General features: G+C 44.7%; 1 protein-coding gene and 1 long non-coding RNA gene across 7 annotated transcripts in view; one reads left to right on the plus strand and one right to left on the minus strand.

Annotated features, from left to right (window-relative positions):
• Slc35d4 (solute carrier family 35 member D4) overlaps positions 1 to 24,265 on the plus strand; it is a 146,973-nt gene that overhangs the window by 87,197 nt on the left and 35,511 nt on the right. Inside the window, exon 14 of one of the 6 annotated variants that reach the window (XM_076912985.1) lies at positions 15,108 to 16,978. The exons of the other annotated variants lie outside the window; for them this stretch is intronic. Within the exon in view, the coding sequence (XP_076769100.1) occupies positions 15,108 to 15,125 (18 nt within the window). The 3' untranslated portion in view covers positions 15,126 to 16,978. Of the gene's footprint in view, positions 1 to 15,107; positions 16,979 to 24,265 lie in introns of those variants that run through there. 6 annotated transcript variants of the gene reach the window in all.
• Positions 1 to 24,265, minus strand: part of LOC143434375 (uncharacterized) — a 64,880-nt gene that overhangs the window by 35,252 nt on the left and 5,363 nt on the right. The gene's annotated exons all lie outside the window — the stretch shown is intronic.

A 24,265-nucleotide genomic window follows, 5' to 3' on the forward strand; every position in this document is an offset into this window, starting at 1 on the left:
AAGCGCTCACTGTTTGAGTTCAGCCACTATTCACTGAACTTTTCTTCTATGATATGAATTTTTATGGCCCCTGAAGTTCATAGTTTGAAATCGTAATCTCTGAGATGATGGTAATGGTGCAGCTTTGGGCACACGATTAGATTATGAGGGCAGAATCCTCAAGAGTAACATCAGTGGCTTTATAAAAGAGGCTCCAATCAGTCATGATGTAGTTCACACCTTTAATCCCTGCCTTCAAGAGACGGAGGCAGGTGGCTCTCTGTGAGTCTGAGGTCAGCATGCTCTGTGTGGCCAGTTCCAGGCCATCTAGGGCTACAGATTGAGATCCAGTCTCGAAAATGACTGAGCTGCCTTGTCCCACTGACTGAGGGCACAGCAGGAAGATGCTGTCTCTGAGAAGGCAGCTCCTTCCAGGCACTGAGGCCACCAGCATGCTGATCTTGGATTTCCCAGCCTGCCCAGGAGTAAGGAATACATTATGTTGACTATAAGCTACTGTTTGAGTTCTCTGGTATTAGTCATAGCAGCCATGATGGACACGATACTGCTTGAGTTACTTGACGCTGTAATACCTAACAAAACATCAGGAGCAAGGGTTTATTTTGGCTTACAGTTTGGGAGGGTCCAGACCATGATGATGGGGAAGGCATCACAGCAAGTGGCTCCCTGGCAGCAGGAGTATGCAGCATGCTAAAACTACCAAAGGAATCTAGTATTTCTATGGAACAGAAGCAGTTACTGGATAGGAAGTGGGTCTAGGCTTACACAAGTGGCCAACTTTCTCTGTAGAGGCTCCACCTCTTAAAGGTTCTACAGCATCCTAAAACAGTGCCACCATAAACACAGGAGCCTAAGGTGGACATTCACATCCAAACCATGGCATCACCCTGGAAACCTGCTGGTCTTTCCTCTTTAAAGCAGTTTGACTACTCTGGCAGTTCTCTAATCCTCATGACCTGACAGCGTATGAGGTAGCCCTGAACAGTGAGCCGTGTTGGTAATGATCATGTCTATTCAATAAAACATTTGTCAGGTTCATATGGCATGAAGTGGAGAGCATATTAGAGTGTATCACTCCACAGTGAGACTCTCTTGTGTCCCTGTCACCAGGTATCACCCTCTTTGGAAGAAGATCTTGGTGTCAGTGTTACAGGTGATTTACTGGAACTTTTGTTCTCTACTCAGATAGTCAGAATTTACTCTTACAGAAGGTGGTTCCTTCACATTGCTCTTAGGATAGGATGCTGTTCACATGGAAGAAATACTGTAAAATTAGAAGGTACTAGAATACAAGCTCCTGCTGATTCAGAGCCGGATTAAGTGAGCTAAGGTATGTGGAAATGTCTGGGGTGTGCTTTGCAAACAGCATTGTGTAGAATAGTGGAGACCTAAATAAAGACTTAGCTCTTACCTAATCTCAAGTTCGCCATCATAGGTGCATGAATTCGTTTTCTTTTCTGTAAACAAGCACAGTACTAATTTCTGCCTGACAGAGGGCATTAAATGCTATCTGACAGCTCTGGACTGTTGAATGCCAGCCCTTGGGAGGTCCTTGGCTCTGTCAAACACTAGCTCAGTTCTCTCACAAAGTTAACTAGTGATTTCCTGGCTCCAAATTTCCCATTGTGCTCACTGGTTTGAGGATTGCTGCTCTGAATGCAGCATCCACAAGAACCATGCTTCTCGCATCTATTTAATCTGAGATTGCCCAACAAAAGAAGCTATTGATGCACCATTCACAGTGTCTTAAACCTATATAAAGAATCATTGATCCAACACAGTCCTGTGTATGTGAAGATGTATGTTTGCTGGTTTCCATGGATACCACCCAGCTGGCTGCTCTGTGATCACTCACTAGCCTTAATTATACACTGGCATTGCCTGGGAGCCCTCAAATCTGTCTCCATAACAACATCTCCTTGTGGAGTAATATGACTGCCACCCTGGTCTGTTTCTCATGTAGGAGTTTCTGTTCAGAGGTGGACAAATGCTTCTGGTAAACTGGCTGATTTGTCCTTATGAAAGCTTAGATGTGCATAGGATGCTTTCTGTATTCTGACTTCCTGTCTCAGGCTTTTACAAGTAAAGGCCACAGCACAGTTCCTTTCTCTCTTTATCATGTGGCATGCTGACATGTCTCCCTGACCTGTTGCCAAGATACTGAACTAAGGAGTCTTCACTATGTCAGTGGATTGGATAGAATTAATTTCTTCAAAAGTTATTTTTCTTTGTGTATGAGTGTTTCCCTATGTGTATGTATGTATATCACATGCATGCCTGGTACTTACAGAAGCCAGAGGAGTGTAGGGTTGTGGGTCCCATGTCTTCTCTGCCACTTGGGTAAGCAGGACTCAGGAAGTTGTCCTGTGCTTACACCACGCCATCGCTGGGCCGGTGGGGGTGGGGAAGTGCAGTCTGAGGCGCAGGACAGCAGGAGCTGGTTTGGGGGTTCTCCGGGCCTGTGATGAGGCCAGGGCCATCTGGTTCTCAGGCTCTTGGACACCCAGGCACAGCTGGGAGCCTCGGAAGAGCTGAGAACAGAGTAGGCCACTCCACCCCTGCAGGCTGGATCTAGCCTGGGCTGGTCTGTGGGGTGAGTTCTTGGTTTGACAGCAGCAGCAGGCTTAAGCTTGGTTTGGTGGTCGTGGCTGGGAGCACAGAGAGGCCTTCTATGGGAGATTAGTCAGTGGCTCTGTAGGCGAAGACCTTCTCTGTGGCTCTCTATGGTGGATCCTGATGAAAAGAGGCAGTCCATGGTTTTAAGACATTTGTTGTCATGTCAGAAAGTGGATGAGTAAAACCATACCTTCCTTCTCAGGGTGGGCCTGAGATTAAATACCTTTTGTAGGGAAGAGTGTCTGGGAAAGAAAGCTTATTGGCTAAGCCTCCAGGCCTTTAGGTACCTCATTAAAATGGAGATCTGTCTTGAGCCTACTTCATGTCCTCTACCTGTGGAAGGCTTTGGGACATTGCCCTTATGTGATTGATGGCCACAAATCTATGGAGGGCTACAGCTGGTAACAAGGCCTGGTGACCAGGAACCAGGCAAAGCGTCTACCATCCCTTCAGGCTCACTGGGGCTTCTAGCCTTAGCTCAACCAGGAACCAGTCTGCCTTTCATGGTCCCACAGAGGAGGATCCCTTGGGACTGGAGTTACAAATGGTTGTGAGCCTCCATGTGGGTGCTAGCAATCAAACCTGGGTCTTTTTCGAGAACTACTGATCCATCTTTACAGCCCCGAAATTAAAACAAAAAACAGAAACAAAAATCTAAGACACAAGACAACCAACATTGACCTCTAGGTGCATATGACACCTGTACATATATGTGCATACTCACAGAAACAGATACATACATATCCACCACACATAAGGGTTGGTATGGGTATGTAAGTGCATGCTTGTGGATATGTATGCCTGTGTGTGTGGGTGGAGAGGCCAGAAATTGATAATGGGTATTTTCCTGTTAATTTTTTTTGAGGTAGGGTCTTTCTCTGAACCTAGAGCTCACTCTTTTGATCAGTGGTCTGGCTGACAATCCTTGGATTATTATGTGTAATAAGCACTGGGGTTACAGGTGTGCCCTAGTATAACCAGTGTTTCCGGGGGAGGGGAGATGCTGGAGATCTGAACTCATATTCTCATGCTTGCAAAGCAAGTGGGGATGTAGAGTGAAAAATTATAAAGGCCAAAACCCTGCTCTTGGAGCTAAAGAGCTTGTCGTTTTGACCGCCGTCTCTTTCCCTAATTTTTCACTCTACATCCCCCATTTCCTCTAATGACAGTTTTTAATCATAAAAACTCAATTATTAATAAGTCCATTTTCACCCCACTTTTTCCGATTTGGATCTTTAGAAAAGTTTAAACTCCAGTGTCATCATAATTATCATTTTCTTGACCTAAAGCTCTATATTGGTGGCGCAACACAAAAAAGCTGAACAGCACTTACCCTTTCTCTAACAAAAGTTATTAATCTATTTAAAATGTAAAATCACAAGAGGTCCAGCAAGGGAGGATTGAACCAACTCTCGAATCAATGTTGCTGTGCCTCTCTATCTTGTCTCTGGTCTAACCTTTCTCTGAATTTACTCTCTAGTCACTCCTGAATGGACTACATAGAAGTAACATTTTTCTCTTAGAGCAGCACACAGACTTTCTCCTTTAAGAAACAGCAAGTCTAGTAACAACTTAACTTTGTTACTGACTGTTCTAGGGCTCTCAAATCTACATCAGTGGCAGCTCTCAGCTGATGAAAATAATGAGGTGTCTGTATATATAATGGTATATATATAGGTGTAATGTAGCCACACCTGTCTCTATACCTGTGGCCACTCCTAGTCTCAATGTAACAGCTAGAGTCAAGGAAAATAGGCTCTCTGCAGAAGCATCTAGGGTGTATCTCAAACTCAAGAGTACCTGCGGGAACTAGCTGGACAAGTACACAATAATCTTTGACAGCAAGCTCACCATTAATCAATCTTAGGAACTAAGTATCTGTTAGCAGGGCTTCTTGGGCCCTATTCTATTGACTAGAGGTTTCAAAACATTTCCTTTTCTTTGAAACACACTTTCAAAGTTGTCCTCTGACTTTTACACATTTTGTGGCACATAGTTGCCTACATACACATAAAATCACATATATAATAAAGAGAAATTGCAAAAAGGAACAAATCTATATAACTCTAGATTCATGTTCCAATTTCAATCTTGTAATCACAAGCTGTCATTTAGCCTTGGGTGTATACACCCTAAGCCCTACCTACCCTCTAAGGCAGCATTACCCCTGTGCCTCTAGGGTGGGATGTCTCAGGAGTCTTTGGCCTCGTAGAATAGCAGGTGACCTTGAGCTAAACAGCAGGAGGTTGTTCTGGCATCTGGATGTTCAGGCACACGTCTTGGTGGATTTCAAGGAGGTCGGATAGTCAACAGCACCAGTAAGTCTCTTAGTAGCCTGAAAAATCATTTCTCACACAAAAGGGACATTCTGGGTGTGGAACAAGGACAAGGGACACTCTAGCCAGTGCCAGCTCCCGAGGGTAGTTTAGTTTTAGTGTTTTCTCTACCTGTACTGAGCTTTGGAGACAGTATAAACAGTGGAGCTTCTAATATCTCTGACAATCCCTGACTTACCTTAAAACTGCTATCTGATCTAATTACCTAGGACACTTGAAACCTCGGGAAGGTCCCTATTCTAGGCTGTTTTCTCCTAGGTATTTCTTATCTACTCTAAGTCTTATTATTTCTCTGGCTCAAAACCTGAGGTATCTTATACACTTTAAATCTCTTGGCTGCTTGGTGCGTGTTGGGGGCCGACTTTTAGCAGAAAGCGGCTATCAGCTTTACAGCCATCTTGAGCCATATACCCTGACATGAGACTTGGATTACAATAGCCTACAACAGCTGAGCACACTCCGATAATCTTGGTTTAGATACCTTGGGTGTGTGAGATTAAAGATGTGTGACTTAAAATGACCTAGAGATCAGATTTAGAGACAAGACCTAAGGGCATGATTAAAGGTGTGACCAAAAGGCGTAGCTTAGAAGTGAGACATATAAAAGGCAGAGACAGAACAGATCAGAGAATCAGATTAGGGAGACACAGCAGAGAGAAGACAGGTAGTAGGCACTTGGAAGAGAACTTGGAAGAAGTAACTTGGAACTTGGAGGGACTAGGAGCTAGGGACTAGGCACTAGGAACTCAAGACTTAGGACTTAGACTGAAGAATAAACGGCATTGAATTACACTCTGTCTGGTCTGCATTCTTCGAGTCCGTCCTCACTCTCGCACTTGCTGAACCCCGACCCTCGGACCGGAGTGGCAGCTTGGGCCGATGGGATACAGTGGCCGCCCAAATGTGGGTCGGCCCGGGCCTCAACATTTTGCTTGGGCCTCGACATTTTTTGGCCGCCCCAACGTGGGGCTAGTGCAGTTCCCGACATTTTTTGGCCGCCCCAACGTGGAGCTAGTGTGGACCCCAACAGTTGCACTCATATCTTAAGAGTCCATCTGTGCATTTAGCTTGGTAAGTCTTTTGGTTTCTGGGGAGTATAGTTCTCCCTTCTTGTGTGCACCATTGTCTCTTTTCTTCTAGATAGTAGCTGGCAGGATGGCGCTAGCAATCTGAGTTCTTTCTTTTACTGTGCTTTAAGTGAGGCCATCTCTTTGGCCCCAAAGCTGGGAAGGGCTCCTGTATCAAGCCACTTGATCTGTCCGGTTATTGCCTCAGGCTGGAGTCCCCTCCCTTTTGGTGTCCTGGGCAACAATTTTTTTTTCTTGGAATATAGCCCTGTAGACATGGGCTGTGGCAAAAGCATACTTGCTTGTCGGCCCCAGGTTCCAAGGTTGCTCTCTGCACCGATGATCTCAGGGATGGGGAATTAGTCCAGATGACATTTGTGTCCACCACGGTAGTGCTGTCTTGTCTCTGACCAGCATGGAGAAAACTGCTCCCGTCTGTAAAGCAGGTTACCTTGGCTCCCGGCTGGCGTCAGTCCTCTACCCGTTGAATTCTTGTCAGCTAGTTGCAGCCCGTCGGGTAGGAAGTGTATCTGGATGTCCATCCTAGGGAGTAAGTCTCAACCCAACAGGGGATAGGAGCAGTCTAGGATGACCATAAATGAATGGGATATCCAGCCCATCTCTTAGTCCACCATTTTTGGGTAGTCCATGAATACATTTTGGCCCATTGGCCTGGAGGGAGACCCTGTGTTTATCAAGAGTTGAGTGGCTCCAAGCTGCCCCATCTATTTCAATAGCTGTCTTCACACAGAGCTAATATCTTTGACACTTGGGGTGTTTTTCAAGGCCTGGGATTTTCTGGCCCTGGCTTCTATTTGTTAGGGCCCTCTTGGACCCCGAAGCTGGTTCCTTTACTTGCAGTGTGCACACTGGTCTTTTTCAAAGAGTTTATCTCCTTTTGATTGGAGTTCCTCTTCTCTGCTTTCTGTAAACTCTTCTCCTGTCACCTTTCTCTTTCTTCACCTCTCTCTCCAGTCTCAGCAACTTACACTACACCTTTTTATCTTACACTAAACCTTTTTTCTAGACTTTCACAGCAACTTACACTAAATCTTTCTCCAGTCTTTTCCATTCCTTTCTCCTAGACTTATAGTAAACCTTCTTTACTCCTCTCTATTCCTCTGGACTTTCTCAGCGACTTATACTAAATCTTTTATCTTGTCTATTTCTTCTTCTTTAGACTTACTAAACCTTTTTTCTAAACTTATCTTGTTGTCTCTCTAGCCTCTGAAGCCTTGTCTATACTGACAGAATGTCTAGAAAGGCTGTGGGCAACTCATCTGATCCCTGCTTAACCTCATGTGCCTTGGTGAAAATAGTGGGGTCTCATGTAACTCTCTCTCAAGATCTATCAGCGGGATCTGGCATAGGCCTTTGGGTGTCCCTTACCTTCTGTAACCCGCTGCTGGCCACAGCCTGATCAATTGATAGGGTCCCCATGTCTTCATGTCTGAGGGAACATTCTTTTTCCGGTGTCCTCTCTTGTTCTTCACTCCTGAAGACCAGAACCTACAAGGGTCTTGTGGAAGAAAAGCTTTTATGGGGGGGGGGGGGGAACGGTATTCCCCCACTAGATTTATCTAGGTGACTATAATGGGCACTAGATCTAGGTGTCTGAGGGATCCTGGCCTATCTATTGCTTTGATAACTAGCTTATTTTTTATTATAAATTTGTATCTGTACCAAAATGGAGGCCTATTCTTTTGGCTCTCTGACACAGGAAAGCCTGTAACTTCTTGTAACAGGCAGGCAACCAGTCTGACCTGTCTGACCTGTCTGCAGGCAGGTTCTTTGGTTCAGCGTTTCTAAGCTGGAGTCACGTCACGTGACTTGTCTCAGCGCTACTTATTTATCTTTCCCTTTTTCAAAATCTCAGCACTATTATTCACTCACTACTTTTTTAAAAAAAAAAAAAATATATATATATATAATTTTAACTCTCAGGTGAATAATCTTGCTGGGGCTGTTTGTCCAGCTGCCCTGGCTCCACTGTCAGGTTATTTATCACCTGGGCTCTATCTATCTTCATAGGCAGCAGGTGGAAAACCGCCAATTTGTTACAGCAGTGACCCAGAGGTACCCAGTACAGCCGCACACCAAACTAGGTAGCTGTCGCACGCTGTCGCTGTACTGGGGAACCATGAGTTGTCGCCCACCAAGTGCGGGCTGGGCGAGGGCACCCTCCATGTGGTAGGCAGGCTGTCTGAACACGAACCGCAGCGGATGCCCCTTATTAAAGGACCTGCCTGCCTCTCTGCAGCAGTACTGTTGCACCGGTGGCTAACACAGACAATCTGCCAAGGAACACATACACACACGCACAAAAAAACAACATAAATAGCTCACCCCTTTCACAGGTGGCACATAAACCAGGTGATACAGACGGTTCTCACCCCTGCCACAGGCACAGAGACCAAGTTACACAATAAGGAAGGGCATCAGAAATCCGCCTGCCTCTGCCTTCCAAATAAGACTCCAATAACCAGACAACTCGGTCAGTCTTCACAGATTCAGATTTAACAGATTCAGACAACTTGGCCAGCCTATGCTGGACCAAGTCTAACAGATTTCTAACACGCCAGCAATGAACAATCCAAAAACAAACACACTGCCATGAGAGCACAATAACCATGGTGGCCATTTCTGACCTTTTCTCTGGTCTCATTGTTAACACACAAAAAGACTAACAAAAAACCCATCTCAATCGCCAATGTCAGCTGAGAGGGATTCCACATCCTCTCCGGCACCTAGATGCAAACCTGTGCCAGCCGAGAGGGATTCCACATCCTCTCCAGCACCTAGATGAACCCCCAAACGTCTCTGGGGGTGCGGCAGCTAGTGACTTCCCTGCACGTCTACTAGTCACTTGTTTATCTCTTCTCGAGACAAAAACGGTTTACTGCCCCTCACGAGACAGAAACAGCTGCCAGTCCAAACCGAAAGTGCACTTTTTAGAAACCAAATAATTCAGACAGATGGGCACCAACAACTTAGAAACCAAACAACTTAGACAAACCTAGACAAAACGGCACACGAGAAATCAGACGATTTAGACAACCCAGCACATGAAAACTAAAAACCAGGCAATTTAGACAAAAGGTCACACAACAACCAGACAGAAAACCGCGGTGTCCCTTTACCTCCCATTGTGGTTCTTGGATTAGGGTGGTCGCAGATCCCGGACGAGCCCCCAAATGAAGACCCCCATACTCGGGAGACCCTTCCTCAAGTCTCAGGTAATCACGACCACCAAAAGATCACAAGAAACCATACCTGGATGCAATCAGCAGAGGCTTTATTAGGGAAGTTAGCCGGTTGTCAAACCACAAGCTCTCTAGCTCCAAGAGCAAGGTTTGGCCTTTATAATTTTTCACTCTACAGTGAGGCCCCCACAAAGGGAGGACCTCACCCAAGCCTCAGGAATTCGAGGTCACCGTTAACTCACAAGACACCGAACTTGATGCAATCAGCAAGAGGTATATTTCGATCAACATGTTGAGGTCAAAACCTGTAGCCCATGCAGGGGCAATGGGGTCTGACCCCAGGGCTTTGGAGACAGAGAGAATTTAAAGCCATAAACCACAATTCAGGGGGGAAACAACCCAGGGGGAGTAAAGGAGGGTTATTGGAGAGTACCTGTGGAAAGTCCCAGCCCATTGTTCAGTTTGTGACAGGGTCCAAGGAACAGTCATGGGGAACATTTTGTATAGGCTATTCTCTAAGAGCCTATTCGGAACCAACCATCTATCTTGTGGTCAGCCAAGTTCCTGAAACACAGAGCTCACAACCAAGCTGACCTGTACTCTTGGTTCAGTCTGCTAGGAGTTTTTGAAAAATTTTAACCCTTTCAGATGCACCTCATATCCTAGATAACTTAACAAAGTAGAGTGTGAGACAAGAAGGTCAGTTATTTCTCACTTGAGGTGCGGAGTTAGGGTGGGTGATGTGAGTACCAAATAAACAAGTTTCCAGGGAGCAGTGCTGAAAGAAGCTGATAAAGCACCCTGGAGACACTGGTGAAGATGGGGTCAGAGCCATTGTGTAAGCCAGTCCTTTACACAACTTCCTTGCCTTCCCCTCCCCAAAGGAGCAGAATTAGATGACATTTTCCCGACTCTGTGTTAGACTTCTTTTCTCAGCACTTTAAGTTTTCCATCTGGGAGATTCCCTCTTTTGTTCTTACCTATGTTCCATACTTGGGTCCAGACAGGGGGATGTCAGGGGACTCTCCCACTTCAATAACCTTTTCAGAATTTTTATAATTAAATATTATAATTATTTGTGTGTGTGTGTGTGTGCGTGTGTGTGTGTATGTGTGTGTAAAGGCACATACCATGGCTCTCTTGTAAAAGTCAAAGGAAAGCCCACCAGAGTCATTTGGTCTCAGGGATTGAACTCAGGTCCTCTGGTTGATTGGCAGTCTTGACCCTCTGAGGCATCTCACTGGCTGGCGCTTCATAGAAGTCTTGCTGTGTCCATCTCTGCCTTGCTCTTCCAGACTGCCAAGCATTGCTGCCATGTGGCTGTATTGTTGTAACACTACACTTTCTTTTCTGTACCCTTAGAGTGTCAGTACTCTCTAGGGAAAGGTGTTGGCAGTAATTCAGTCTTGTCTCTCATAGGTGTCCTGTGTTGGCTTTCTATGCTTTATTCTTCTGAGATAGCTAGTGCACTCTAGAAGGCAGGTGCTGTGTGGTTTATCCAGAAGCTTCCAAGAAGTTATGGTCACATGTGTCCTATTGCCCTTACCCCTTTGCCTTGAGTTGTTGGGCTGCTGAATCTTCTCCCAGATAGTTGAGCCGTCCACAGCTGGTTGAACAGCTCAGAGCTGCCTCCTTCTGCTTCGTGATTTATTTTTGTTTTGTTTTGTTGAGTCGAGTGGTTTGAATAAGAATGTTCCCCATAGGCTCTTACACTTGAGTGCTCTCTCTGCCTTCTGGCCGTGGATCCAGATGTAGAACTCTCAACTATGTCTGCCTGCATGCTGCCATGCTTCCCTCTGTGATGATAATGAACTAAACCTCTGAACCTATAAGCCAGCCCCACTTAAATGCTTTCCTTTGTAAGAGTTGCCATGGTCATGTGTCTCTCTTCACTGACTAGGACACGGGCCAGTGCTCAGTTTGCAGCTGAGGCTGACCTGGAATAGTGTCCAGCTCTTGATTCTTAGGAGAGTTGCCTTTGTCTTAGGTGAGATGTTCTGTCAGTAGGTTCATTCAGCAGATGTGAAGAGTAGTGTTTTAATCAGTGTTATATGCTGGGAAGAGACACCATGACCATGTCAACTCTTATAAAAGAAAGCATTTAATGGGGGGGAGGGAGTAGTTTACAGCCCATTATCAACCTGGTGGGAGCATGGTGGCATATGGGCAGACATGGTGCTGAAGAAATAGCTGAGAGTTCTGTGTCTGTATCTGCAGGTGGAAGGCAGAGAGAAACACTAGGCCTGGCTTGAGCTTTTAGAACCTCAAAGCTCACTGGAAGTGACACACTTCCTCCAACAAGGTCACAGCTCCCAATCCTTCTCAGGTAGTGCCACCCCTGATGAATAAGCATTCAAATATCTGAGTCTGTGGGAGCCATTCTTAGTCAAACCACCATGAGAGGCCTCTCTTATTCAAGACCTGTTAACAAACCACAGCAACAAAAGAGTACCTAACTTCTGTGTGTGTATCAGTTTTCTCATCTGCAAAGTATAAATAATTGTGTATACTTCAGGGAAATGTTGAAGAAGAGCAGCAAGCTGCTTGTTATTTGAAGGTTCCCTCACAGGGTTGTAAGGTTTGAAGTGCTAGCTTGCATTTTGGATTGAGTTGTGCTTTGGAACCCTTAGGTCTGTAAAGAGCTGTCAACTTGTTCTCTCACTATTCTACCATTCAAAGAGTTTTAAAACTATCACAAATTACCAAGTAAATAAAATTACCAAAATTACAAGCCATATTTGTTAGCATTCTGTCTAACACCCCTTCACAGTTACCTGGCAATAGCTAGGTAGGCCCGGCCCAGTATAAAAGGAGCTGCTTGGCCTCCCTAACTCCTGCTCTCCTCTCTCTCTCTCTCTCTCTCTCTCTCTCTCTCTCTCTCTCTCTGTCTCTCTTTCTCTCTCCTCTCTGTCCCCTCGCCCCTTCCCCCTTCCCTTCTCCCTCTTTCCATATGCTCATGGCCGGCCTTCTCTTCTCCTCTTTTCTTTCTTCCCTCCCTTCCCCTTTTTTCTGTGCCCTCCCCTCTCCTCTCTCTCCCTCTCTCTGCCTCTACTACCCTCTTAAATAACTCCCCTCCCCATGCCCTGAATAAACTCTATTCTATACTATACCATTATATGGCTGGTCCCTCAGGGGAAGGGATGCCTCAGCATGGACCCGCTGAGACATCCCCTTCAACCATACCTCACTGCACAGCCATAGAATATATTCTCTTTCTCTTTTTATAAACACATCAGTATTCTCCAAGTAACTCAGGGAACCCAATTTATTGCTTTAGCTAACTTTAAGAAGTACTTTCTTGGTGGGTTTATTTGTTTGAAGAGTAAGAACCATCATCTCTTAAGACAGTTGGACAGGTCTCCAGTGGGGACTCACAGCTTTCCTCTCTGTTAAGTTGATGATGAGCTGAGACAGAGGAATTCACAGCCACTGGCCGTGGAGGAAAAGCCTGGCAGTTTCCAAGTGCCAGATGGGACACAGGGAACACTGATACTGAAGACCCCCATACTCGGGAGACCCTTCCTCAAGCCTCCGGAAATCGCAACCACCCAAAGATCACAAGAAACCATACCTGGATGCAATCAGCAGAGGTTTATTAGGGAAAGAGCCACCGGTCAAAACTACAAGCTCTTTAGCTCCAAGAGCAGGGTTTTGGCCCCGAGTGGTGGGTTAAAGGGTCTTTTATAGCATGGGGTGGGGGAAGGAAGGCATTTTCGCGCACTTACACATGAATGGTTGCATTTTCGCTCGGTTACACATGAATGGTTGCATTACAAATTTTGAACATAGCACTGGGAAGACCAAGGGAGGGGTAACCAAGAACAGTGGAACATTTCAGAGAATCTAGCCCAAATGATCTAGAGTCATGTGGAAATCGTTCTGCACACTCATTCTTCTCAAAAATGTGGTTTTTACCATGTTATTGTGTCCTATCCTGCCATTTACCAACTATTTCAGATGAACTATCTTCCGGCTATAGCCCCACCTAGGTGGCAGCATCTTTATTCGTAGTCAAGAATGCCTTCCTGCCTTGGGCGAGGCTTGGGGAATGTAATCCAGCAAGTGTCCTTCACCTGGAATGTGAAGGCCTGAAATCTTATTTTCAGTTCTGAGTTCTGTAAGGCGAAAAATCTACACATATTTCATAAAATGGCCTTTATAATTTTTCACTCTATATCCCCACTTCTTCCAATTTGGTTGTTTTTAATCATAAAAACTCAATTATTAATAAGTCTATTCTCACCCCACTTCTTCCGATTAGGATCTTTAGAAAAGTTTAAACTCCAGTGTCATCATAATTATCATTTTCTTAACCTAAAGCTCTATATTGGTGGTGCAACACGAAAAAGCTGAACAGCATTTATCCTTTCTCTAACAAAAGTTATTAATCTATTTAAAATGTAGGGGCCTATGGTTAAAAGCAAAAGTAAAATCACAAGGGGTCCAGCAAGGGAGGATTGAACCAACTCTCGAATCAACGTTGTTGTGTCTCTCTATCTTGTCTCTAGTCTAGCCTTTCTCTGAATTTACTCTCTAGTCACTCTTGAATGGTCTACATAGTAGTAACATTTTTTCTTAGAGCAGCACACAGACTTTCTCCTTTAAGAAACAGCAAGTCTAGTAACAACTTAACTTTGTTACTGACTGTTCTAGGGCTCTCAAATCTACATCACTGGCAGCTCTCAGCTGATGAAAATAATGAGGTGTCTGTATCAATGTAGCCACACCTGTCTCTATACCTATGGCCACTCCTAGTCACAATGTAACAGCTAGAGTCAAGGAAAATAGGCTCTCTGCAGAAGCATCTAGGGTGTATCTCAAACTCAGTTCAAGAGTACCTGAGGGAACTAGCTGGACAAGTACACAATAATCTTTGACTGCAAGCTCATCATTTATCAATCTTAGGAACTAAGTATCTGTTAGCAGGGCTTCTTGGGCTCTATTCTATTGACTAGGGGTCTCAAAACATTTCCTTTTCTTTGAAACACACTTTCAAAGTTGTCCTCTGACTTTTACACATTTTGTGGCACATAGTTGCCTACATACACATAAAATCACATATATAATAAAGAGAAATTGCAAAAGGAACAAATCTATATAACTCTAGATTCACATTTCAACTTCAATCTTGTAATCACAAGCTGTCATTTAACCTTGGGTGTATACACCCTAAGCTCTACCCTCTAAGGCAGCATTACCCCTGTGCCTCTAGGGTGGGATGTCTCAGGAGTCAAGGCCTGCAGTTCTTTAGCCTTGTAGAATAGCAGATGACCTTGAGCTAAACAGCAGGAGGTTGTTCTGGCGTCTGGATGTTCAGGCACACGTGTTGGTGGATTTCAAGGAGGTTGGATGGTCAGCAGCTGTAGCCTAGCTGTCACACTTCTGGATGCACTCCCAAGTTCCCTGGAAGACCAGGGCTCACACCGACTAGTCCATGGAGTGGAAGTGGAAATGTTGGACTCTAAGATCCAAACCAGGGGATGCGCTCCCGCAGAGACACACACAGACAGGGGATTTGCTGCAAAAACATGAGGTTTAATGATAATAACCAGTGCACTGGGGCACCCTTGTATGCAGGCAAGAGAAACCCCCGAGCCAAAGCTGAGAGCAGTTTTTATACAGAGTTCTCAAGGGCAACCACAAGGCTGACCTTCCCAGGTCCTGTCTCTAGGTGACTCAGATTTGCACACTGTTTTTATGACAATGAGTGTCTTCTGTTTGCCCAGGTTTACTGTGGTAAGGGCCCAGCTTCCTGACCACTTCCCATCCTGGGCCCCTTTCCTGGAATGTGCTCTGCACCTTCCTCACCAGCAGGTGGGTTCCCTCCCCTGTGGTCTGAGAAATGTTAATCAGCCTCTCCCTTCTTCCTCTGAATGTTAATCCAGCAAGTGTCCTCTGACTAAGGAATGTGCATCCAGGGACAGTGGGATTCTTTCAATTTTAAGTTTGGACTGAGACCTGAAATCCTACAGAATCTGTGGAGTGGACATGGCGGCAACGTGACCAAGAGGACGTTGGACCCTTAACAACTGAACTTCATGACTAGGGCATTATATATATTTTTAAAAGCTGTTTTGAAAATAACTTTAAGTTAGCGTGTAAAGTATTAGATTTCATTATGACATTTTCAGAGATAATTTTTGCTGACTCCTGCCTCACTCCTCCCGCCCATCCTCCTGTGCCCTCCCACCCCCGTGTAGCCCACTTTCCCTTCTCACATCACATTTTCTGCTACCCTGCTCCTTACCATCTGACTGCTTTGCTCCTTGCTTTGGTGCTGCGTTTTTACTAGGGCAGTCTGGGTGTCACTTGGGGAAAGGAAGGTGTTTAGGTTGGGGCCTTGCTGTTCTGGCTGTCAGCCATAGCTCAGTTCTCATGTGAAGAGATAAGCCCAGACTCCCCACAGCATGGCAGAAGTCTGTATTGTTTGGCCCAGCTCCACAGGAGAGGACTTGGGATTGTCAGGCGCACTTTTGTTTGAGGGGCTGAGGTGGGTTAAAGAAAACAGGCCGCCTGCCATTCCCTCAGGCCAAATGTTTTAAATAAACAAACACAGTGTTCCTGAGCCTCTCACTAGGTGCACCTGCTAGGGCTGGGCTGGGCACCTCCCAGGGGGATGGCCTCAGGCTTCCTGCCTACCTCTCAGGCTCCCTTAACTTTGGAGTTAGGATTGGGCATTTTTTAAAGCAAGCTTTTCAAGTTGACAGCTCTCTGGGTCCCAGCTTGCCAGGCTGTAGGCACAAGTCTTTGTGTGTTGTAGTGGAGGAGAGGTGGCTTGCCAGCTTTTGTGAGAGAATGGGGAGGAGAGCAGACTCCCTGAGGGTATGGAATATGGCCAACCAATGTAGGCCTGGAAAATCAACTTCTACTCTACTGTTGGGAGATAGTCTACAAGTCCTGTTACAGAGGCTGGTGTGCTGGTGGCGAGCTCTTTAGCTTCCCCTGCCTTTTGAAGTATGATGACATCTTTCTTGTGGTCCCTAGCAAACAGAAATCGTAGGCCCCTCTGACTTGGGTAAAGTATAGACTTTTTTAGCTCTCTAGGCAGTCAGGCCCAGTCTGGCTTTACCTCAGGTCCACCTCACACTTATGGGCTAGATGGTGGAAGTGCTGCCACTCGTGTGTGCCCACTCTCTGCTGGGCGGTGTGATAGGTACTGTAGAGTGAAAAATTATATATACAGGCTTTTCCTTTATCCTATACCAGAACAAGAATGTAAGTTCCAGAAAGAGGAACTGAATGTAAGATTTTCACTACCCCAGGACACTTGCTGGATAAATTACATTCCTCAAGCCTCAAGCAGTAGGTCCACCTATGGGTGGGAGAGGCCCAAGGCAGGAAGGCATTTCTGACCACAGATAAAAGATGCAAGCCACCTAGGTGGGGCTAGAGCAGGAAGAAGTAAAGATAGTTAATCTGAAATAGTTGGTAACTGGCAGGATAGGACACAATAACATGGTAAAAACCACATTTTTGAGAAGAATGAGTGTGCAGAGTGATTTTCACATGGGCTAGATTCTCTGAAATGTTCCACTGTTCTTGGTTACCCCTCCCTTGGTCTTCCCAGTGCTATGTTCAAAATTTGTAATGCAACCATTCATGTGTAACCGCGCGAAAATGTAACCATTCATGTGTAAGTGCGCGAAAATGCCTTCCTTCCCCCACCCCATGCTATAAAAGACCCTTTAACCCACCACTGGGGCCAAAACCTTGCTCTTGGAGCTAAAGAGCTTGTAGTTTTGACCGCCGGCTAACTTCCCTAATAAAGCCTCTGCTGATTGCATCCAGGTATGGTTTCTTGTGATCTTTGGGTGCTGTGATCTCCTGAGACTTGAGGAAGGGTCTCCCGAGTATGGGGGTCTTCAGTACTTTGACACACATTTCTTATTTTAATTATAGTTGTGTGGTTCAAACCATGTACTTCTCTCCTGCCCTCCTTTTGGAGATAGGGGTAAAAGGATGCCACATAATTTGTATAAATTTGAATGAAGGGGTCAGACTTGAATCCATGTCTCTGGAGTTAAATTCTGTGGCCCCCTGAAAGTACCTAGTATCTATGGTTCTAGTTTACTGTGTGAATGATATTCGAGAGTGGGAACCTGGGTGAAACTGTCAGCATGGGTCTGGTAGGAAGGCTTCTCATGGACTCCAGCACTTGGTTGTGAGTAGCTATGTGATGTAGCGAATGCCCCAGGAAACGAGAGCTGGTGAAGAAGCAGCCTGCCACAGGAGCTCCTCCTGCAGCCCGTGGGGCACCAGGACCCAACCACCCCCCACTCAGTGCTGTGGCAGCATGCTGAGACAGAAGTTAAGCATGGGAGAGCAGACTGCATGGTGTCTTCCTTAGACTTTTGAGGTTTCCAGGGGGTCTGGTATGCTGTAAGCTATACTAACCATGACTGAAACAGATAACTGTTTTTTTGTTGTTGTTTTTTTTGGTTTGTTTTTTTTTTATTTCTCTGTATAGCCCTGGCTGTCTGTAAACCAGGCTGACCCCGAACTCACAGAGATCTACCTGCCTCTGCCTTCTGAGTGCTGGGATTAAAGGAATGTACCACTGCCCAGCTAACATTTTTCTTAGGACTTCATTTTGAACCATTACTTGTGGAGAAAGAAGCTTTAGAAATGAGTTATTTCCATCATTAAAGGGAAACCATGAGTGGGGCAGCACACAGTAATCTCAGCACTTAGACAGGGAGAGTCGAGAGTTCAAGGTCATTCTCAGCTATGTAGCAAGTTCTAGCCAGCCCAGGCCTGCGTGAGACACTGTCACACAAAAACAAGGAGCCAGAGTGATTGCCCAGTGTTTGGAGCACTGGTTTACAACCATCTGTAGCTCTAGTTTCAGGGGATCCATGGCATCTGCTGACCTCTTTAGGGGACATGATACCAGGCACATACATGCTAAATGAACATATATGCAGACAAAATACCCATATATAATATATATATATATATATATATATATATATATATATATATATATTAAACAGGAAAGAAAAAGACCAAAACCAAAATATACAATTTTTAAAAAGGTCAAGTCTAAAGGCTTATAAGGAGTTAGAGAGCAGGGAATGGAAGAGAATGCCCACTGCTTTTACCACAGTATTCGGAGAACATCTTGGCCTACCTACCTACTTACCTGGCTTCAAGCATCTGTCTCCTGAATGTTTTGTTTGTGTATGGTTTATGTTATTGGTTAGTTGGTTTGTTTTGAGACAGAGTCTCACAGAGGTCCACCTGCCTCTTCCTTCTGAGTGCTGGGAATAAAGATGCATGCCTCTAAACCAGGCTCAGTTTATTGCTTTTAGTTCCATTGCTCTGTGTGCGTTTGTATATGGGTGCGTGCATGTGAGTATGGTACCTGCACTGACCAAAGGCACTGAGACTACTAGGCCTAGTACACTGGGCCTCTCACTCAGTGTCTCTGGGTATTCGGCACAGTCTCTGACACTAGATAGGCTCCTTGGTAGAAGAACAGAAGAAAAGAAACTGACTTTATTAACTGAGACTTATTCTGCACCTTCCCTATCTGCATAGCAAGCTGTCCAACACTTAGCTTTGTTCTTTTAAATTGTTTTATTTTATGTATAGGAGTGTTTTGCCAGCATGTATGTATGCCAGCACCATGTGCATGCTTGATGCCCACAGAGGCCAGAAGAGGACATCAGATCCCCTAGGATTGGAGTTACAGTGGGTTGTGAACCATTCATTATGTGGGTGCTGAGAATCAAACCCAGGTCCTCTGGAAGAAAAGTACTTTTTAACTCTGAGCTATCTATCTCTCAAGCTCTGTTACCTGTTATTATTTTTTTTTAAAGAATATCTTTTCAAAATGTCTCTTAATTCTTTGACAATTTCATATATGTAATAATCCTTCTTGACCATATGTGTCCTCACCTTTCTCCAGCTGCCCTCAGATATTCCCAGTATTTCCTCCTCAGCCCTTCATGTCTTTGCCATTTTTGTTTGGTTAATACTCTAGAGTTCTGTCAGTGTGCCTGTGGGAACGTTGACTGATCTTGCTGACTTGATCTTGTGCTATAGTGATGCAGTGGCTACAGCAGTGTGAGTTTGTGGATTCAGTGGCCACATCACTGTGACTTCATAGAAGCAGTGACCATGACTTCATGGATGCAGTGGCCACATCACTGTGACTTCATGGAAGCAGTGGCTACATCACTGTGACTTCATCGATGCAGTGGCCACGGCACTGTGACTTCATGGATGCAGTGCTACATCACTGCCCAAGACAGCCTTTCACAGTGCTGCTTCCCATCTCCTAGGGCTTACGTTCTTTCTACCCCTTTTCTGTGGTATTTTCTGAGCTTTGGGAGTGGGCAGTTGATACAGATGTCCTATTTAGGGCTGGTCACTCAGTACACTTAATTCTCAGTGCCTTGATATGAACCTCTGCATTAACTTCTAATCATTGCAAAAAAGCTTCTCTGGCCAAGGCTGAAGGTGTCACTTACATATGGGCATAAGTAAAAATATTTAGAAGGCAGTTTGGCAACATGTGGTTTAGCAAAATAACTAGTGGCTTCCTCCCTAGGGCTTGTGATCCTGGAAGCTGTGGGCTTTTGACCAGACTTACAGTATAAAACCTTTCTTTGTAACAGTTCTCAAATCCAATGCAAAGCAGTTGGTTACCTCATAACCGTATGCCACTCTCACACTGGTAGGCACATCTCGTCTGGCAGGGTGTTAAGCACGCAGGCCTCACTGCTGAGTGATCCTGTTGGTGTCTTGTCTTCCCCAGCAGCCTGCGTTAGCCTTCTAGCATTTTAAAAGCAGGAAGCTTTCAACACAGTACCAGTTTGAGTTCTCTGTGTCCTGTAGCCAAACTGTGGGGTTTTATGGTTCAGTCCTGTGGCCAGCTACGAGCAGTGACCACAGCCTGTGTTATCTGGGGGCTTCCAGCCAGTGGTTATGTTATCTCTTAACAGCTGCCTTGCTTTCCCTATCAGCTGCACACTTCCCAAACTTCACAGCAGGACACTAGGTGACACTGTGTACTGGGGAACCTCCAGTGTTACTTAGTCTTCTCATCAGCTATAGAAAGGCTATACCTGTGCCAGCACTCCAGTTCTACCTGCAGGATGCATTCTTCATATTCATATTTCATATATCACAGAGTCCAAAGAACCGGGGAGACAGGTGGTAACGATTGGGCACACTGTGGTTTTACACATGGTTAAATAGGGAGGGAACTACAATAGACTTAAACCATTATATTTTAGGGTTAACAATTTATCTCTACACAATCCTGTTTGACATTTTATCTATACAAAGGTGTCTATGTTCTGACCTGATACAGTGGCTTCCCTCTTATTTGTGAAGAATATATCTCAAGACCCCTAAAGGACACTTGAAGCCGCTGATAGTACCAGACTTTATATACTATATTGTTTCCTATTCATACGTACCTCAGGTAAAGTTTAATAAATTAACCTTTTTGTGAATTAGCCACAAGAGGTTAGCAACAACAATAATGAAACAGAATAATTATAAAAAGACACAGCAATAAAGCTGCCAGCATCACTGCTCTTTTTCTTTGGAGCCATTAGTCAGTAAATACAGGATACTTAAATGTGAGGACTAAAATGGTCTGCCAGTGGATCTGGTGACTGAGACGGTTTCTAATTAACAGGTGGGTATAACTCAAGATAAAGACAAACTGTCAGAGGAATGATTCATGTCATAAGCAGAAGGACACACGTGTCTACTGTGCTGATCACAACACTTTACCATTTAAAACTTACAGATTGCTTATTTCTGGGATTTTCTGTTGAACAATTTTGGACTGGAGCCGCCTGTGGGTAACTGAACCACAGAAAAGAGAACTATGGACAAAGCAAGGCCACTGTATCACTTTGGGGAAATTATCCTTTAGTTCTGTGAAATGGCATCCATGCAGTGTGCTATAGGGCTGTTACAGCATTGCTATAGCAACGGAAGGTTGAAAACAGAAGGTGTCAACAGAGGACCACAGTCTCTCTGGCTAGCAGGATACTTGAAAGTAGATGGATGGATATATAGACGATGGATAGATAGATAGATAGATAGATAGATAGATAGATAGATAGATAGATAGATAGAGATAGGACAAAAGGGAAATTACAGACACTCTCAGCGTACTTCGTGGGGAAATTCTCCAAGGTATATTACTAAGTGAAAACACAAGGCCCATCCACATGTGCAGCATACCATCTCTCTTGTGAAAAAAAGAGAAACAAGCCCATAGTCTGGGTCATATTGGTTTCCATGAGCAGAAAGAACGTGTGAGTACCAAACAAGATTGTCAGTGGCAAGATGTGGAAACCAAGCTAACAGGGAGGGCGTGCTTTGTTGTATACATTTTTGTAGATTTTTGTCTGGCTCAAAGTCTTGATTAATTACCTACTTCAAAAATACAGTGGGAAAAGTGTAGGCTCAGTATACCTCTCCAGTGTTATGAAAATGGGTGCGCCTCTTTTTGGGAAGACCTAAAACTTGGGTTCAAGGATTTCAAACCAGAGAGACTTGATCACTTGCTAGAAACCTGTATCTTATAAAAGATAGCAGGAACTTAATAAGGTGGGTCTCATTACAGGGAACAGGCTGGTGTCCTAGCTATGGTGGCCTCTTGAACTAAAGGATTATGACCTCTAAGATCAGGGGGAGGGGGCTGCTCTCTACCCATGACTCTGTGGGTCTCTCCAAGGGCAGTCATGAATGGGAGTTCTTCTATTAAGGACCACCATGGCCCTGTCTTGTCATAAAGAGCAGGGACTTGGATGCTTCACAGCCTGCAACAGGGCCATCCAATACTTTGGTGACTAGTACATTCTTGGGTGTACTGCTTAGGAATGGTGCGAGTGTGTGCATATGTATGTGGAGGCCAAAGGTCAATCTCAGGTCCTTCTCAGGAGCTATCTACCTGATCGATCTATCTATCTATCTATCTATCTATCTATCTATCTATCTATCTATCTATCATCTAAGATCTATTTATCATCTATCATCTTTACTTCCTTCTCTTTTTTTTTTTTTTTGTCAAGATCTCTTACCGTAACTGGGAGTTTGCCAATTTGGCTTAGCTAGCTGGCCAGTGAGCCCCAAGGACCCTCTTACCTCCACCCCCAACCCCTGCAATGAGATAATAAATGTTAACCTGGGTGCTAGCTGCTCAAGGTGGCACACACTTTTGTTCTCATTACTTGGGAAGGCAGACTTCTGTGAGTTTAAGGCTAGCCTGGTCTACACACGTAGTAAGTTCCAAGCTGTCCAAGGATACATAGTAAGACCCCTCACCCCAACAACAACCAAAACAAAAATCCTGTATGCTGACCGTCTAACTCAGGCTCCTCTTACTGACTGAACTTTGCCCCTAACCCAGCACACTTGTAAAATACACATAGATGAGCTAAGTTACTCTGGAGTACTGTAGGGGATTTCCAAGTTGCATGTTGACTACCTCCAGAAGATGTGCATGTGTTCAGGGTCCAAAGGCTAACAGCTCTTGGGCACACAGCCTCAGATGGCCGTCTGTGTAAAACACAGAACCCATGTAAAATAAATAAGTTGTAATGTAGTGTGCCTCTGATTGTAAGGCTAGGAAGGCAAAGAGGAGGCTCCCTCGGGCTTACTGGCTAGCCAGTCTAGGTCAGTCAGTGAGCCCAGGTTTAGTGAGCGGCCTTGTGTCTACTCCTATGGTGGTTTTATAAAAATGGCATTTTGTCGGGTTTCTTTCATATCTATTTGTATTATAACTATCTTTTTGGTCAAGCATATAAATCTTGTTAGGATGATACCATGCTGCCTGCTGTCTGACATGTTCACAGCCCTGGAATCAGTGATAATTTAAGCAGTAAGCATACTTGGTCCAGAAGCTGTCTATTCTTAGTTGATATGTTGTCCATATCCTATCATCTGTTCACCATCTTGGTATTTTGTATAGAGGGTCTAGAACTTTAGGTCTGTAGGTGGACCATGGAATTTGTGGGTTTGGGGGTGATGGTTCTGATAGGAACACTCTTAGTCCCACGTATACCAGTTCCTGCATATTCAACACTAAAAATGATAATACAACATAAAGCACGACAAGCATAGCCAAGGTGTCCACATGGTTAGTAACATACTTAGTACTCCTCCTCTAATTGCTCTGAAAAGCAAATAGCCACTAATCCAGTAATCAATGAGCATAGGATTAGCAACAGCAATGTCATTATAGCATCGGATCCTGTTGTTACCTAACTGCCAGCCACACAGTTAGCGGCTTCAGTTTTTCCTTGCCACAGTATTTAGTCAGCAAATCGTATAGTTGGCTATCAGGCTAATAGTATTATGATTACTGTGTTATTTGGTCACAGAAGTACACCCCAAGGTCCATGACTGGAACGATTCCCAGAAAGACAACAATAAGGATCACTGTATAGATCAGTGCTCTCTCTCTCTCACACACACACATTGCCTGTCAGCGTGACGGTAAGTCCTCCAGTTTGCTTCATTGCAGTCCTCCCTTGCTGCCTGTGGTCCACACAGTGTTTCCAGTGCCAGGTGCTATGATCTCTGTCTAGTTAATTTTTCCTTGTGCTTGCAAATGCAAGGGTTTGATTATATTTCTGGTTTTTTCATCTTGATAATCTATATCTGTCTGTATGCTGAGGACTTCCTCAATTGGAGATTGTTTGTGATTTCGGGTCTGCTATTTAGTTCAAAGGTAGCTTTCACCAGGGTTTCAGAAAGTGGGCTATCTTTATGTGCTATTAATTTTAATTTAAGTAATTCATTAAATCTTTCAATACTGCCTGCTGCTGTTGGATTATAGGCCAAAGTGAAATTCCCACATTAGGTCAAGGTGTTTTACCAATCTCTGTGTGATTTTACCAGTAAAGTGGGTTCCTTGATCACTTTGTATTAGTCAGGATATTCCATAGGCTGAAATCCATGACCACAATGTCAATAATGTTAGTGTTTGGTCTTGTTTGGAACCTGATTTAGCCACACCCAATCCTGTGCAAATGTCTACTATTGTGCATGCGTACTGTTTCTTAAAACT

This window comes from Arvicanthis niloticus, chromosome 14 (genome assembly GCF_011762505.2).
Source record: "Arvicanthis niloticus isolate mArvNil1 chromosome 14, mArvNil1.pat.X, whole genome shotgun sequence".
Taxonomy (NCBI): domain Eukaryota; kingdom Metazoa; phylum Chordata; class Mammalia; order Rodentia; family Muridae; genus Arvicanthis; species Arvicanthis niloticus.